The sequence below is a fragment of the Lathyrus oleraceus genome, chromosome 7 (assembly GCF_024323335.1).
Source record: "Lathyrus oleraceus cultivar Zhongwan6 chromosome 7, CAAS_Psat_ZW6_1.0, whole genome shotgun sequence".
NCBI lineage: Eukaryota > Viridiplantae > Streptophyta > Magnoliopsida > Fabales > Fabaceae > Lathyrus > Lathyrus oleraceus.
Window position 1 is genome coordinate 44,502,991 of NC_066585.1, and position 16,863 is coordinate 44,519,853.

Here is a 16,863-nt window from a genome sequence, read left to right on the forward strand (position 1 = left end):
AGTAATTACATGTGACATTCAAGGCACACTTTCCTGATCTCCACTCTTACTTCGCTCATCTTGGATTCTGAATTGACTTGGGTTTTTTAAATGTTAACCTTGTAAATCTATCCTACGCCACTACATCGAAGATCAACACCACCAATTCAGGATCCTTTTCCATTGATACAAACCAATTACGGTTGCACAATGTAACATGTTCTAATCGATCAGAGAGCGATCAAACCCATAGATTGTGCTCACTTCTAAAGCAATGAATTTTCTGAACTATCTACTTTGTTATCTCACTAATTCTCAATGTTTTAAAAACCGGACCGGAGATCGAACTGGTGAAACTTACGATTTAAGGTTCAATTAGTTCAACCGGTTCAACCTACAGTCGAACCGTTTATTAAATAAACTAATAATATAAAATTAAACTTCATAAATATATCACACATAATCATATGTTCATAACTTAATAAAATAAATATTTCAAAAATTCATTACAAATTTAATACAACAATATCGATAATACATATAATAACATAATATAGTTCTACACTTCATTTTTCAACATTCATGTAAGAACAATTTGACCAAATTAAAGAATTACAATAAAATAAGTTAAACTAATTCAAATCAAATTAAAATAATAGAATATAATAACTAAAATAAAATTCAAATAATTAAGAATATCTAAATTAACTAAGATAAAATACCAAAAATAAATAATATAATATACTTTATTAAACAAAAAAATGAATTTGAATTGAATTACGACAAATAAATCTTAATTGACAACAACAAACAATATTGACTTGAACGACAATCAATATTGAGTTAGATATCGTGACTATGTTTGAAAGAGACAGCGTGATGATGATGAAATGTGATTGAAAGAAAAACTATAATGGAGTGATAAAACTTAGAAGTTTGTTTGGTTGTAAAAAATTATGGATTTTTTTTTGTGACTGGGAATGTATTTTAAGTTTTAATATTGACATATTAAAATTTATAAAAAAAATTTAAAAACGGCCAATTTGATAAATTTTTTTGAACCGGACGGTTTTACAAAACCGGCTCTGATTCTTTGGTTTGAATGGTTTTTGACGGTTTAATCCAGTTTTTCCGGTTTTACTCCGGGTTTGACCCACTAACGGTTTTGAAAGGTTAACCCAACCGGATTCATCTCCGATTCCCAATTCAACCGTTTTTTAATTCTTCTTTTAAAATCAATTTTATTTATTACAATTGTATTTCTATTGTTGTGCTTAATTTGTTTATTCAATAACTTAGTTTCTCTTATGCATTCGTAATTGACTTGGAGGTTGGAAGTTAAACATGTAAAAAACTTGGTGTAGGGAAGTTTGTTGGGTTAAACTTGTGTTAAAGCTCAAGTTATTGATATTGAAAATGTCAAGAGGAAAGTCTTAAGGGCTACAGTACGCCGTATGGTTTAAGGATGAACCAATATAATATTGGGTTTTGTCTAACTCTATGCTTCTACCTTTTTTTTTTAAATCAATTAACTTAAAAATTATTTTTCGCAAAAAAATATTTGAAATTCAAATATCATAGTTCATCCTTTATTGTGTTTGAAGTCGCTTGTTCAACATAAAAGTTTAGGGAATACCTAAAGACAAAATGGAAAGTACGGGTTAAAGATGGAAGAAATTCCACTATGACAATTTTTAAAACCTTAAATACGAAAAGATTAACAAGCACATGCCCGTTCCATCAGACCGTCCTTAGGGAGGGCACCTTTTCCTACCTGGACCGAGGAAAGTCTGGAAACGACTCATTAACGTAATAATCCATAAGTTTGAGGCACGACTAGCGAAATTGGTTTGCGCCCCACAAGGGAAATACCAATTTGATCATTCAAGTCCACAAAGCAGAGATATTTACGACAAGAATGACGTCAGAAATCCACTACCAAGAGGAAGGTTTTAAGGTCTAGAGAGTGGGCATAAACCCACCCTAAAAAGCACCTGATATTAGCAGAAAATCAAGGTTGAATTGTCTGATAACGTAACAAGTTATATCCCGACATATACTAGTATAAATGGTCTTGATTATGTCTAAGTGACAAGGGATTGCCAAGGTACACAATCTTCAAATCAATGTACACACTATTGAGAACCTAAAAATATTTTACCTTTTATCTCGTTGATTCACCGACTCCATCGTTAGAGTATTTTTGAATACCCTCCTTCATACTTTCGAACCGAGAAAAGCTCGCAAGATCGACACACCATCAGAAATTATCATCTTTTCGATCTTGAACTGAACTATTAAAATGTTTAAAATAAAATAAAAATAAGAAAAAAATTGTTAGATTAAAATTATTAAAATCATCATTAATAAAATAATAATTAATAAAATAATAAAATGAAACTAAAGTTCAGATAATAATTCTCTAACTTTTAAGAGGAAAAATTAGAGTAACTCTAGATAAAATATGAATGATATAACAAGATAATGATGTTGATTTTGGAGAAGAAAAAAATCATGAAAGATAAAAAAGATAAAAAAATAAATAGAGAAATGAAAGTTAAATGATCTAATCTCCTAAAATCTTAAATATGTTTCACTAGGTAGGTAACATTACTCTTATTATTTTTAAAAATAATTAATTTTTATTTTCTACACAAACGTTAATTCCTTCACCAATATTTAAGAATTGAAAGTTAAAGGATCTAATCTCCTAAAATCTTAAATATGTTTCACTAGGTAACATGTTTTAAGAGTCAAATTGAACTGTTGCATCGATTGAAGGGAAAATGTATTGCAGTAAGGTTTGGAAACACGTGTAAATTTTGAGGCCACAAAAAAAGACGACAAAAAATAAAACACTTTTTAACTACCCTAACAAACAATCTTGAGAGCATCTTCGTAGCTTGTGTTGCACGTCCAAACATGTGCTTTCCTCTTTTAGATTTGCTTATGGAGTAATAGTACTATCTCAGTTCGCAAATATATAATTTGAAGATGCCAAATATCGAAAATAAAGAAAAAGAAAGGACGTAATTGCAAAAAAGAATAAGAATAAAAGGCGAGTGAGATGAGAAGAGAAGAGAGCCCAACATCACTCATTCACACATTCTGCCATCGACTCATCGATCTGTAGTCGACGACGAACATGGCCTCACATCTCTCCAAATCCGCTTCCAGAGCCGCTAGGTCTCTTCTCTCCGCTTCTTTCCACTCTCGTAAGTTCGAATTCTCATTCTCTCATGTTTCTGATTCATATTGATTCTCAATTTGATTATTATTACTGGAGTTTCAAAATGTGTTTAGATTTTGTTAATCCCGAATCTGAGATGTATTGTGCTGATAAAATCGTAAATTTGACAGAAGGACGCGCCGTAGCGGCGGCTGCAGCTGTTGCATCCATTAGGAAGGTTCCGGTTTTTGCTTCAAATTACAGGAGAACTGGTTCTGGAAATGGATCTAGCTCCTGGATTGCTGGAGCACTCGCTCTTCCGGCTGCAGGTTCGGTTCGGTTCAATTCAATTACATCTCTTCACAATTCACTGTTTTTGTATTGATTATTAATTTATATTACATATTATATTTATATTTTCCTATCAATTCATATCAGATCTTATCACGTGCATCTCTTTGAAAACTACACATTTGGATTTTTGCAATCACAAATTCAAAGCAGTTAGATAGTAATGTTTGAATTAAAATTGAATAATTAATTTATCTGAACTATATATGGACCAGATACATTGAATACATTGATTATTCAATGTATCTGAAGGAGTAGTAAAAACAAAATTTGTTTATTTTCTGCACTTACTCCTATCTCGATTGAAGTGTGTCACAAATGTGCTGACAGCATGAGTGCATAGATTTTCGTGAATGTATGGTCATATATTTGTAATGTAAAATTTAAATAATATGCTGATTTGTGTCTTTAAGAAATGGAAGAGGAGCCTTGTACCTTGCTTGATATTAGCATTGTAGCTTCCGAGATCTCTTCTATATCAATTGCACTTTACTCTAACAAAGGGGAATAGAATTATGGTTTTGGATGTAGTATATAGACTTTATTACTTCCAATTGATACTCCTACATCTTGACATTAATCCATTTTTAATCTTCAATCTAGCCTCTAAATTAGTTAAATCCAATATTGTTCTTTCAATTTTCACTTGTTTCTGTTGGTACTTTTCTTTTTGAACATATGTTTTTACCTTTCATCTTACTTTATCACTTTATGCTTTGAATCTCTTGGTTGTTTCTCAATGTTACACAGTTTAAAAAGGGAGATTGTACTTACCTCTTCTAAAGTATGCTTTAATAGTACACACCCTTCTATATTTTTTTTTATATAAATCCTAATCACCCTTATTTGTTGAAAAAATTGCACACTTCCTTCTAGTTCTATTTAAATGACATTACCTTTAAATTTTTAGATGATAGAAGAGAGATGTATGCAATTGAAAAGGGTCAATTTGTTTTACAAAAGTTGAGAAAAAGACACTATTTGTTCAGCCTATTACAATATTCAGCTAATAATTCTAGTTATTCTTTGTTATGTCTTGTAGCTTACATGCTCCAAGATCAGGAGGTGCATGCTGCCGAGGTATGCATAACTTGTCTTTACCTGGATCTGCATGTTTATCTAAACTCCTGTCATTGTTTGTTTTTCTTCTGTTTTTTGGTATGATTAAAATATGCAAATCATGTGTTTACCTTTTCCTATTCAGCTGGAGCGCACTTTCATTGCCATTAAGCCTGACGGAGTGCAAAGAGGGCTGGTACGTGAAAACTATTACATTTCTTATCCTTCACGATTTGTTTGTGAAACAGTGTGTTAGATGCAATGCCTATGAAGCACCGACACACAAACATGATACTGACATATAGGCATAGGTAATTATTTAATACAATGAAAGTGATTGTTTGTAACCACTTGTGTCAGTGTCGTGTCGCGGTAAGTCACTGGACACGCTTTCTTCCCTATGTGTTTGTGCTACATAGTGCAACGCAACTTCTTCTACTCGGCTGAGATGAAAATTTAGATTGTTAAATGTTTTTGTTTTTTTGTTCAGATTTCAGAGATTATTTCTCGTTTCGAGAGGAAAGGGTTCAAGCTTGTGGGAATCAAAGTATTGATTCCGACAAAGCAATTTGCCCAACAGCATTATCACGACCTGAAAGAAAGACCCTTCTTCAATGGATTGTGCGACTTCCTGAGCTCTGGCCCTGTTATTGCAATGGTTAGAAATGATTCAACCACTCAAACAAGCAGGTGTTTATAATAATTCTAATCTGTGTTTATTTTTTCCAAAAATTGATGTCATAGGTATGGGAAGGAGAGGGAGTTATTACCTACGGCCGTAAACTAATTGGAGCCACAGATCCACAGAAATCAGCGCCTGGAACCATTAGGGGTGATCTGGCTGTTGTTGTTGGAAGGTAATACAATACTACTCCCTCCATATTATATTAAAAATTAAATTCATATAATATTTTATGAATAAACATATTAGTTAGAACCAAAATAAACATGCTAGTTTCTTTATTTCTCTATATTTGGTCATCATATGATATTATTGGTACAGAAATATCATCCATGGGAGCGATGGTCCAGAAACAGCAAAGGATGAGATAAAGTTGTGGTTTAAGCCAGAGGAATTGGTTAGTTTCACAAGCAATTCAGAGAAGTGGGTTTATGGCGACAACTGAATTGGGTTGTGGACAACTGAATTGGGTTGTGCTCCTCCTACTTCATTCTACATGATTGAGTTTTCGAGAAAAAATAAATTATTATGTCAGTAAACGGCAATACTGAACTCTGCAAGCCACCGATAAGGGGCTGAGTATAATAATGTTAGTGCTAGCATATGTCATTGAGATAGGAATTGTATTGTTTCATTTTCTGTTTTCTTCAGTCTGGTGAAGACAATCTGCGACAGTTTATTTGTTTGATGTTAACAGTCATTTTTCAACAAAATGTAATGATCATTTGGTTTTCCTAGTAAGAGAAAAGCGGCAATCTTTTTTTACTACTTGAATAGAACAAAGATCTCACTGTTGTAAAGGCTATAGTGATAGTGAATCTTTGAAGATACTGGTAGTAGTAAGTAGACATATTCACCATGTAACCCCCTCCAAACCACCCTGCCAACACCATATATCTTCATGGGCTGGGATGATTGATAAGCAAGAGACAACTGCACATCTAGTGCACACACTCATACTCAAACAACTCAACTCCTGAGAGCTGAGATCACCAACAAAATTCTTTTTTATTGAGACAAAATATAGTCCTTAGAATTAGACATGACAACTAAATTCGTAAATGTGGGTCCCCTTCAAATCGCCCCGTGTGTGAAATTATTTTGTGGAAGAATAGACAATAGACGTACTAATGTCATATTACGATAAAATGGATAATACATATGTTTGGAACATTGTCCTGTGCTATATTCTTGCATTCCAAGATGTTTTTGACGTAAATGTGCTATATTCTTAACATGACGCAGTACCAAACATGAACAGCATCATGATAAATAATTTCACTTGAAAATTTTAACAAGCGCTATTTAACTTGAGAAGATACATCAAACTTGAAAAAGGATGTAAAATAACAATATTTTTTGAGTAATTATTGACGAAAAGATAACAAAAAGAAAAAGAAAAAGTGTCTTTGTTGATGCTATATAATTTAAAATTCAACCGACATAAACAAATGAAGCGAAATAAAAAAGTGCATTAATAACCTTGTATCATGTCACCTCCAAAACTCCATACTAAACAAACATGCTTTCAAATTTGCTTTGGTAAGAACTCATTTCAACCATGCAAATTCAAATTCATAGCTTCTCTTTGACATTCCAACAATGACCTTCCATCTTCCAACATAATACTAGTGGATGGACTATTTCTTATGCAACCAGCATGGGTCTCAAATCCAATAATATTGAAATTATCATGACAACAATCACAAATTATACCATCAAAAACTATACTCCCAATTTTGACAATATTGTTACCGCCTCGACAAAACACGTTACTCCCTGGAACTAAAACTCGACTCTTCACCAACCATGAAACAAATGTGCATCCTTCTCTAATACTAATCTTTAACGTGTCTTCTCTTTTTCCAAAGACTTCTGAATTATTCTCCATAATACTCACATTTAGCACTTTTTCATTTTGATCACAACCCTTTAAATTTTTATCCATTATACTCGTATCTGACACCTTTCGTCTTTTATAACAACGTAGTGAATTAGTAACTTCTGATTTAGAAGTACTCACATGTTTCTCATTTACCTTTGACGCTGAAATCATTGTAACATTATATTTTTGTTGAGAAATCGAACTAAAGGCTTCAGAATCCTCCTTGAAAGTTGATTGATCGATTTCTCCAAAATCTCTCAACCGCTTTTTCAAATTTAGTGGTGGAGACGGAGAAATTGTTACTGATGATGGTTGCACTGTTGTTGAAGAGTGTATGATGGAACAACCCACGTCTTCAGAAATTGTAGAAACATTATATTTTTGAAGAGAAATCGAACTAAAGGCTTCAGAATCCTCATTGAAAGTTGATTGATCGATTTCTCCAAAATCTTTGGACCGCTTTTTCAAATTTAGTGATGGAGACGGAGAAATTATTACTGATGATGGTTGCACTGTAGTTGAAGAGTGTATGATGGAACTACCCACATCTTTAGAAATTGTAGAAACATTATATTTTTGAAGAGAAATCGAACTAAAGGGTTCAAAATCATCATTGAAAGTTGATTGAATGATTTCTCCAAAATCCTTTGATCCCTTTTTCAAATTTGGTGGTGGAGACGGGGAAATTGTTACTGATGATGGTTGCATTGTTGTTGAAGAGTGTATGATGGAACAACCCACATCTTCAGAAATTGTAGAAACATTATATTTTGGAAGAAAAATCGAACTTAAGGGTTCAAAATCATCATTGAAAGTTGATTGAACGATTTCTCCAAAATCTTCCGATCCCTTTTTCAAATGTAGTGGAAACGAAGAAGTTGTAGTTGGTGGTACTTGCACTTTTCTTGAAGAGTGTATGGTTGAATTACCCGCATCTGTTGGTGGTACTTGCACGATTGTTGAAGAGTGTGGGGTTGAATAGCCCGTATCTGTTGGTGGTACTTGCAAGGTTGTTGAAGAGTGTAGGGTTGAATAGTCCACATCTTGAGAAATTGTAGCAACATTAAATTTTTGAAGAGAAATTGAACTAAAAACTTCAGAATCCTTATTGAAAGTTAATTGATCAATTTCTCCAAAAGAATTCGGTCTCTTTGGAGACGAAGAAATTGTTTTTGTTGGTACTTGTACCATTGTTGAAGAGTGTAGTGTAGAACAACCTCCATCTTCAATACAACTCTCACATGCCTTCCTAAGAGATATATAGTTTTTTCCATTTTTAGGTGAAGTATATCGCAATTCCTTCTTTCCCTTTTTGTTAACATGCCAAAACACCCACTTCAAAAAAACAAGATGTTGTTTTGCTTTCAAAGCTAAATCCCTTCTACTGAGACTTTCTTTACGATCTTTTAAACCTGTTAATCGATACCACTCAATCACAGCTTCTGGACAATACACAGCTTTGATATTAATATCAGGAGCGGATGAACAAGATGTCATTTTAAAATCTTCATATACCAATCTGAAGAAAAAAAAACATAATTTCATTCTTATTATAATTTCAAATACTCTAAATTTTTTCCTATAAAACAGCAAATAACTACACTACCATAGAAAAGTAAAATTGAATTTCACAACAAATGAAATTAAATTATTAACCTAAAAAAATATCATGAAATCAAATAATACATCCTTCATATTTATTCAATATGTTATGTGTGCAAAAACAACCCTATAGTAGAGTTTGAGACTAGTTATATATATTCAAGTTGTTATCTTGCAAACTTATGGTTGCAATTGATAAACAAGGTGATCGGAAGCAAGGTGTCTATTTGAAGATTTGGGGTTGAAGCATTTTTCCCATTTTTGTAGGAAAACTATATAAAATTCGAGATCTTTAATAAACCCTATTTAATGTTAGGAGCCCCAAACCCTGATAATTGAGTACTAAATAGAAAATGTTACCGTTAGGATGGAATTTAAAACAGTATTTTAAAAGGGTAATATTAATTTGTGCCCTAAGGGCACATGTTAAGAAACTCACAAATAAAAAATTTATTTTAAATAAATAAATAAAATTATTAATTATAAATTTGTAATAAATTCAATACACAATTTCCAAAAATTTATTTTTAAGTTAGTATTACCCTTTAAAAAAATAATTGTCAATTAAATAGGGTTTGGGATTTTTACTGTTTCTGATTTCCTATTAATAGGGTTTAGGGAAATAATTTGACCAATTAAATTAAAATGGTTTATTATTACTGAATTTAATGGTCAATTAAATTAGGGATAAAATTCATTATAACGGTTTCATTTCTTTCCTACTATTGAGGAGTATTATGAGGCAGAATTTGGGTGAGTTTGAAATAAATATACTGTTCTTTTTTCTTCTTCTCTAAAGTCTATTCAAAAGGAAAAAAGGTTATGAATTTATTAGAAATTAATTGTCTTGTGATTGACTTTATTAATAGTTTAAAAAAAATATTAGATTAAAACTATATTTAAAATACATGTTTGTTTTAATTAAAAAAATTAAGTAAAAAAAATTTGAATTATTTATTTTTAAATTAATTTATATGTTACTTAAGATAGAATGAAGTATAAAAAGTTTAGAATGAATCATTTCATTAACTCATTGGACTATTTGAAAGAATAGTCAAATATGGATTTTATTAATAATCGAGTTAATTTATGTTTAATAATAATAAAAGAAAAACATATTTGTTTAGCTATTTAATATTAGAAGGTCACTATTTTTCTAGAAAACAAAAACATATTTATTTACTTAACTATATATTAAGCTCTTTTTTAATTAGAAAACAAAATTTCAAAATTCTTAACTTAAGTTAAGATTTATTATTTATGAATGAAAAAAAAATATTGATATATTGACCTTAATATGAATCAAAGTCTTTTAATCATTAGGTTTTTTTAAAAACACACCATGATATAAAATAATATAATACTGTACCATTTTAAATAGCAATAAAAAGTTATTAAATTTTTTTTTATGAATAATTAATATGTAATTAACAATATTATATAGCAAATACACATGCTAAACAATAATATAATTAAATTGGAAATTCTAAATAATCAAACCTTACAAAGCAAAAGAAATTTTTAGACCTAAAAAACTAGACTAATCAGATATTTGAGTTTGCTTAGACGGTGATCACATTCTATATCATAATCTCTAATCATTCCAATAAGATTCAGATTACTTTTTATGGTTAATTTTCTGATCACATTCTATATCATAATCTCTAATCATTCCAATAAGATTCAGATTACTTTTTATAGTTAATTTTCATTTTGAAAGACCTAATTACTTTCTATACGTTGCATATTATTCTTCACATGAATAAAAATTATTTAAAATCGAAAAATATACACCAATATCACAAAGCAAGATATCAACATAGCTCTTTTATCATTTCATTCAAACACAAAAATATTATAAAAAACTGACCTAATATGGAGCACTTTCTGTCTTTGAAGCTGTAGCAGGAGACTTTCAAGATCTAAAAATGAGAGCAATTGGAAGACAAGGTTTCTTATGTTTTGTTTTTAACTGGTAACGTATTTTTTTAGGGTTTCTATTATAAAGGAGGAATAAGAGACATTTCTTCTCTACAAAGCCCAAAAAGGATGAAATTAAATGATATTTATTGTATTGTATTTTTAAGCTTTAAAATTATTTTATAGATATTTTGTTATAAGGATTTTTAAGAGTACACACTCTAGTTTTAAATTAAATCAATTTATTTTATAGAGAAAATTAAAGGAAAATTTGTACCAAACAAAATTGAATCACTTATTTTTCAAAAAAATATATATAATGGGTATTAATTAATATATTTTTTTATCAAAATGCACAACTATTATCCATTAAGGATATTGTTATGCTAATTTTATTTAATACATTATTTTAATTTTTCAAAATTTATTACTTTAAGATAATTTATTATGAATTTAAGTTATATTAATTGATAGTGTAATTTGTTGCAGTGGTTCATAAAATATAAAATTGGTGTGTTTTGATTGAATGTTTGCGTCAATAATATTTACACTATTATTAAATAGAAATTAATCTCATTTAATATTTTTAAATATCTTTCTCTAAAAAGTATTTTTATTTCAAAACAATTCAAAAAATTCTAAAATAAAAATTTATTTCAAACATTTTTTAAGTATTTATGAATATTTTAAATTTATAAATACTCAATCACTAATAACTTTTTGAGAATTTCTAGTCAAAAGAATATATATTTTGAAAAATTATAATTTAAATAATAGCACCTTTAAAAATTTGGTGTGATGGTGCAATTTGTTTGAATACACTAAATACAAGAAGTGTATGCATTAAGAATACTACTCTACTCAAAAAAAATTGATAGATCTTTTCTTAATTTATACCTCACCAATTTGATTTATAAAGAAAAAACATAAATTTCACGTTTATTAAAAAATATAATTAAGTGTATTTAATTTTTTTAATTTCATAGGAGAGACAACACATTACTAATATATTTTCAATTAAATTCCCTTTCACTAATAATATTAAATAATTAATGCATAGATATTATACACATAGATTTCTTGATATTTATTTAGATCAAAAATATAAAAGATTTTTGCTTATAAATAAGATAGAAGGGAGTAATCTTTTAAGATAATAATTTATAGTGTTAATAATAAAATTATTTTAATTTAATAAAACTCAAGAAGTAAAGAAATGAGTAATAAATCAGAAAAGATTAATAGATAAGCATGACACGTGTGATATCATATATTAAGAAGTAAAGAAAATAAATTTAAAAAGTGACCGCTTTCATCTATGTTACTAGTATCATTAGTGTAATCTTTTTTTTTAATTCAATCATTAGTATAATCTTAAAATCAGTTTTACATGTGATTCTGTCATACCCCAAAATTTGTCTGTTAATTTTTATACTTTCAACAGAGGTCTATTCATTTTCCAAAGGAACAAAGATCCAGCGCACAGGCTACCAAATCCAAAAGATGACCTGAACTGTCATGCTCGCTAGGCGAGCAAAACCTTCGCTAGGCGAAGCCCACGCTTTCTCCTTCGCTCCAACGAACCTTGTTGATTTTGCTACTGGAATGCTCGCTAGCTACTCGCCTAGCGAGTAAGTACTAGTTATGCTTTTATCCAAGTCTGGGAGCATTCGCTGGAACACTCGCTGAGTGTTCGCCTAGCGAACCCTTCGCTAGCTCACTCGCCTAGCGAAGCTTGCGGATATACAAAAATTTTGGGCCTGAATTGCCTTCAGTCTGAGCCCACCAAGACACAAAAAATCAGCTATAAATTCCAGAACTTTATTTGAAAAAAGGAAGACAACGGGAGATCAGAAAAACAAGGGAGAAAACCCTAGAAGCTAATTCAGAGAACTCATCTGCACAAAGGTTACCTCCACCAACCCTATCAGGCATAAACCCTAAGATTGCCCTGCAAACCCAACGGTGCAAATTCAATTTCATCTGATCCCTCCAATCAGGTTTGCCCTATTCCCACTACTATGTGCTCCCAATTTGAAATTTCTAAATGGATGAGGCATTATGGTTGAATTTGGAAAGGCGAATATCGTTAGGTTTTGCATGTAGGTTTATATGTGCATAAATGTGTAAAACAATACTTTGAATATTCGATCACGTAAATTCTGTAATGGATGCCATAGGGGTTGGGGTTTTCGAAATCGCACCAGTATTAAAGAAGAACCCAGAACCCGCAGCCGTTCGCTAGCACCTCGCTAAGCGAACCTGTAGCGAGGGTTCGCCAGGCCCTCGCTAGGCGAGGCAGTAGCGAACATGACAATAGTTGTTTTTTTTTCTGTTTGCATTCTGATCTGTCTTGTATTTGTTCGACATGTTTTCTATTGCGTTTACACGCTGTTTGCCTGACACTATTATTGCTATGATTCTTTTGTTCGGTGCAACTCTTGATTGCGCCCCATCCCGTTATTCTAACATGTTTGCTGAGTTTTTGTAAGGGCTCCCATGATTCTTGAAGAGATAGCTCGGTATTCCACTTTATTTGTGGGATACCATTGTGGAGATTTATTTTGATTACTTGGCTAATTACATTGCCTTCGAATACGTGATCTTATCCCTCTTTTTATTGTCTTACGATATTACGGTCATGTCCCGCCAATGTGGGGATACCTTTAGCAATGACCTTTTCGATTAAATCATCATCACCCCTAAGCAGATAAGTCATAGTCCCTTCGATCAAAAGGTCAATGTCCCTACGAGATAAACCTTGTCCCTCGAACGTTGCCTTCGAATATATGACTTTGTCCCTCGATGACCCTTCGTTGTAGCCTATGATTAAATGATGATCGTCCCTTCGAATGCTAAGGTATCCTTACAAATATTGCCTTCAATGACCAATCGACGACCCCACGATGTCCCTTTACATCCAAAGGATAAGACTATTTACTTCTCAATAGTAAGGACAGTTTTACCCTCATAAGGATAGGAAATACCTATAAAAACCTTGGTTAGGTATAACTCTTAAATGCTTGCTCACAGCTTAAAATACTTTTCACACCTCACACTTTTCAAAACATCTTTTAGAAAATCACCACTTGGTATACATTCGCACCAGAATCATCGTCGAGTTATATTTTTCTAAACATCTTTCAAAATCAAACGAGATAAACACTTTGTATACATTCGTACAAGAATCATTACAAAGTTAAACTCTTCTTTCAAAATATTTTCTAAACACACCACATTTCTCAAACACTTTCTCAAACAAGGAAAACATAAGTGAGTTAAGCAATTAAGAGCCCATGGATAACCATGGATACAAAGGGTGCTAACACCTTCCCTTTGTATAATGTACCTCTCGAACTCAAAATCTAATCAAGGTCTTTCCTGTTCTTTTCCGTCTTTCCTTATTGGATAAAAGAAAATTCGGTGGCGACTCTTGCTATCCGCAACATTGCTTTTCAAAGCAAAAACACAAAGTCAGTTCACCGTATCACAGAACTGGCGACTCTGCTGGGGACTTAAAAAGAGAGGTTACCTTAAAGATAAGATCACTTATGTTTTCGAATTGTTTCTTTGTTTGGTTTACTTTTAAGGGATTGTTTGGGTATTCTATGCTTGAGTGAAAGATCCTACACCCGGATCTAGTGTACCTTAGGTAAGTAGCAAGAGATCATCGCGACTGTCCGGCGTATACTGGAATGGTTAAAATGATGGCTACGGTTAATGTGACACTTTAGATGTCCTGATGTTCCTCATGTTTACTTGAGGAAAAATTTGGCGTCTGCGTGGTGTCATCAAAGCATTAACCAGACCTTTAGAACCCTAATTGACTCATCCTAGCCATTAGAAAGTAGTGAGATAACTGACTTCGGTTCCGACTGGGGTTGGTTGATACTCGATACTACACTCTTTGAGATTGGACTTTAGGGAAATTTTGATCAACCGCTTGGTGTTGCACTGAAGTGGACTTAAGGAAAGGTCAATGTTTTGAGATCCTTCTAGCACCCGGTTACTATTCTAGGACAGGTTGAACCAACCAAACTTCAGTGGGGAGGGTACTTACCTATGGAACTCATGCAAGCTTTAAAACCTAGGAATAATTGCAGTGTGACTTATTTGTGTTTGTTACTTACTTAACATCATAACATCATAACAACTTAACATCATAACATCATAACATCATAACATCATAACATCATGACATCATAACATCACGACATCATGGCATTGTACTAACCGTTTCGAGGACTTAGGGATTTAACTTTGTTCTGTTTTGTAAGGCTATGGCTTCCAGGACGACCATCCGGATCAATTTTGTAGCGACCTCTCCTCAACTCAAGGATTTAGTGTCGGAACTTCCCGATCATGCTCAGTTCATCAAGAAACATGGTTATCTCCTCAATTTAGTTACCATCGGTTTCAAGGAAGATATGATGAGAGTTCTATTCCAGTTCTTCGATCCTAAACATCATTGCTTCACCTTCCCAGATTATCAGTTGGTACCCACATTAGAAGAATTTTCCAGGTTGCTTGGATACCTATCCTTGATCAAACACCTTTCATTGGTTTAGAAAAGATTCCGAGGTCTGAAGAGGTTGTCGCGGCTTTACACATGACAAATCCCGACATTGAAACTAATTGGGTAACAAGAAGTGAAGTTAAGGGTCTACTTGCCAAATTTCTGATAAATAAGGCCCGAGAATTCCTAAAAGCTAGGAATGTCCATGCTTTCGAAGATGTTCTAGCATTACTAATCTATGGTTTGGTGTTATTTCCTAATCCGGATCAATTCATAGACATGAATGATGTTAAGATATTTCTCACTCATAACCCTGTGCCCACCTTGCTTGGAGACATTTTGCATTCCCTTCACACCCGTACTATGAAAAGGCAAGGGACTCTCATGTGCTGCGTACCTTTATTATCTAGGTGGTTTATTTCGCACCTCCCTCAATCAGTCTTGAAGAATGAGCAAAATTTGAAATGGTCTCAGAGGATAATGTTGCTCTCCCATTCAGATATCCATTGGTGTCCCTAACCCAAAGAAAATGTTATCATCATTGACCGTTGTGGAGAATTCTCTAACGTACCACTCCTGGGGATAAGAGGAGGTATTACTTATAATCCTGCTTTAGCCCTACGTCAGTTTGGTTATGCGCAAAGAGATGGTCCACATGAAATAATTATCCAAGGCACTGTGTTTGACTATGACAACGATTCTCAAGGACTCCGTCAAAGGTTTGTACGAGCTTGGGGCATGGTGAAAAGAAGTACTTTAGGACAGAAAAACTCTATTCCTATGGAACCTTATCTCAGATGGGTACGCGCCAGAGCTCGTGAGCTTATCATGCCATATCTTACAACCGAACCTCTGATTGTTGAACCAAAAGTTGAAGGAGGTACCCCTCAGATCATTCCTTATCCAGATATGCCTACCAATGTTGAAGAATTGAAGAAATCTTGGATCCAGTTGAGAGAGGAAATGGATACTTTTGAAGCACAGTTCTGTGCTGAAAGGAAGAAAGTATTAGAGCTCACCAGCCAGCTTAAGTAGGAACGAAGTCTCAATGCATATCTCCGCCCAAAAAGAAGCCGCCCCTGGGAGACTTGAGCTTTCATTTTTTTCCTTGTAATGAACATTGATTAAAGAAATTATTAATAAAAGTTCCCCTTTTTGGTGGTTTACGCAAAGTTAAATTCCAAAAGTCCTTGAAAACATTTCATACATTGCATAGCATAACATAACATTGCATAACAGGTACCCTAAAAGGATCAATGTTCTCACGGTCTTCCTCTCAATCAGGAAAATGGCTCTCGAACAAACTGTCAAGGATCTCCAGGCTTAGAATCCTCAATTCTAGGAGATGATCTTGAACTTATCCAAGGGGCAGGAGGAACTGAAGACTCTATTGCTCGAGAAGAAGAAAGACAAGAAGCATGTGAGTTACATTAACCCGGGAAGAAGGCTTAAAGGACAGGCTCCGGGAGTCAAGATTGGAATTCCGAAGGATAAAGAAGATGAGACAGAAAATGATTCGGAAGATGAGGATGCTGATCCCTTCAACCCTGAGGACGACTATGAAAATTATGAAAATGAACAGTACTCTCCGAAAGATGATAAGTATAAGTTGCTGGAAGAACGTATGCTAGCTATGGAGGGTCAGAAGGCGCCCGGTCTGGATTTCGAAAGCTTAGGTCTGGTCTCTGACGTGGTCATTC

The 16,863-nt window shown here is 32.8% G+C and overlaps 1 protein-coding gene across 1 annotated transcript; it reads left to right on the forward strand.

The window, feature by feature from the left end:
* Positions 1 to 2,871: 2,871 nt before the first annotated feature.
* LOC127107568 (nucleoside diphosphate kinase III, chloroplastic/mitochondrial) lies at positions 2,872 to 6,008 on the forward strand. The gene is made up of 7 exons (XM_051044861.1): positions 2,872 to 3,194; positions 3,340 to 3,477; positions 4,542 to 4,579; positions 4,704 to 4,754; positions 5,049 to 5,216; positions 5,303 to 5,415; positions 5,562 to 6,008. Exons 1-7 carry the CDS (start codon positions 3,125 to 3,127, stop codon positions 5,683 to 5,685), a joined length of 702 nt encoding a protein of 233 aa, XP_050900818.1. The 5' UTR covers positions 2,872 to 3,124; the 3' UTR covers positions 5,686 to 6,008.
* Positions 6,009 to 16,863: the final 10,855 nt, after the last annotated feature.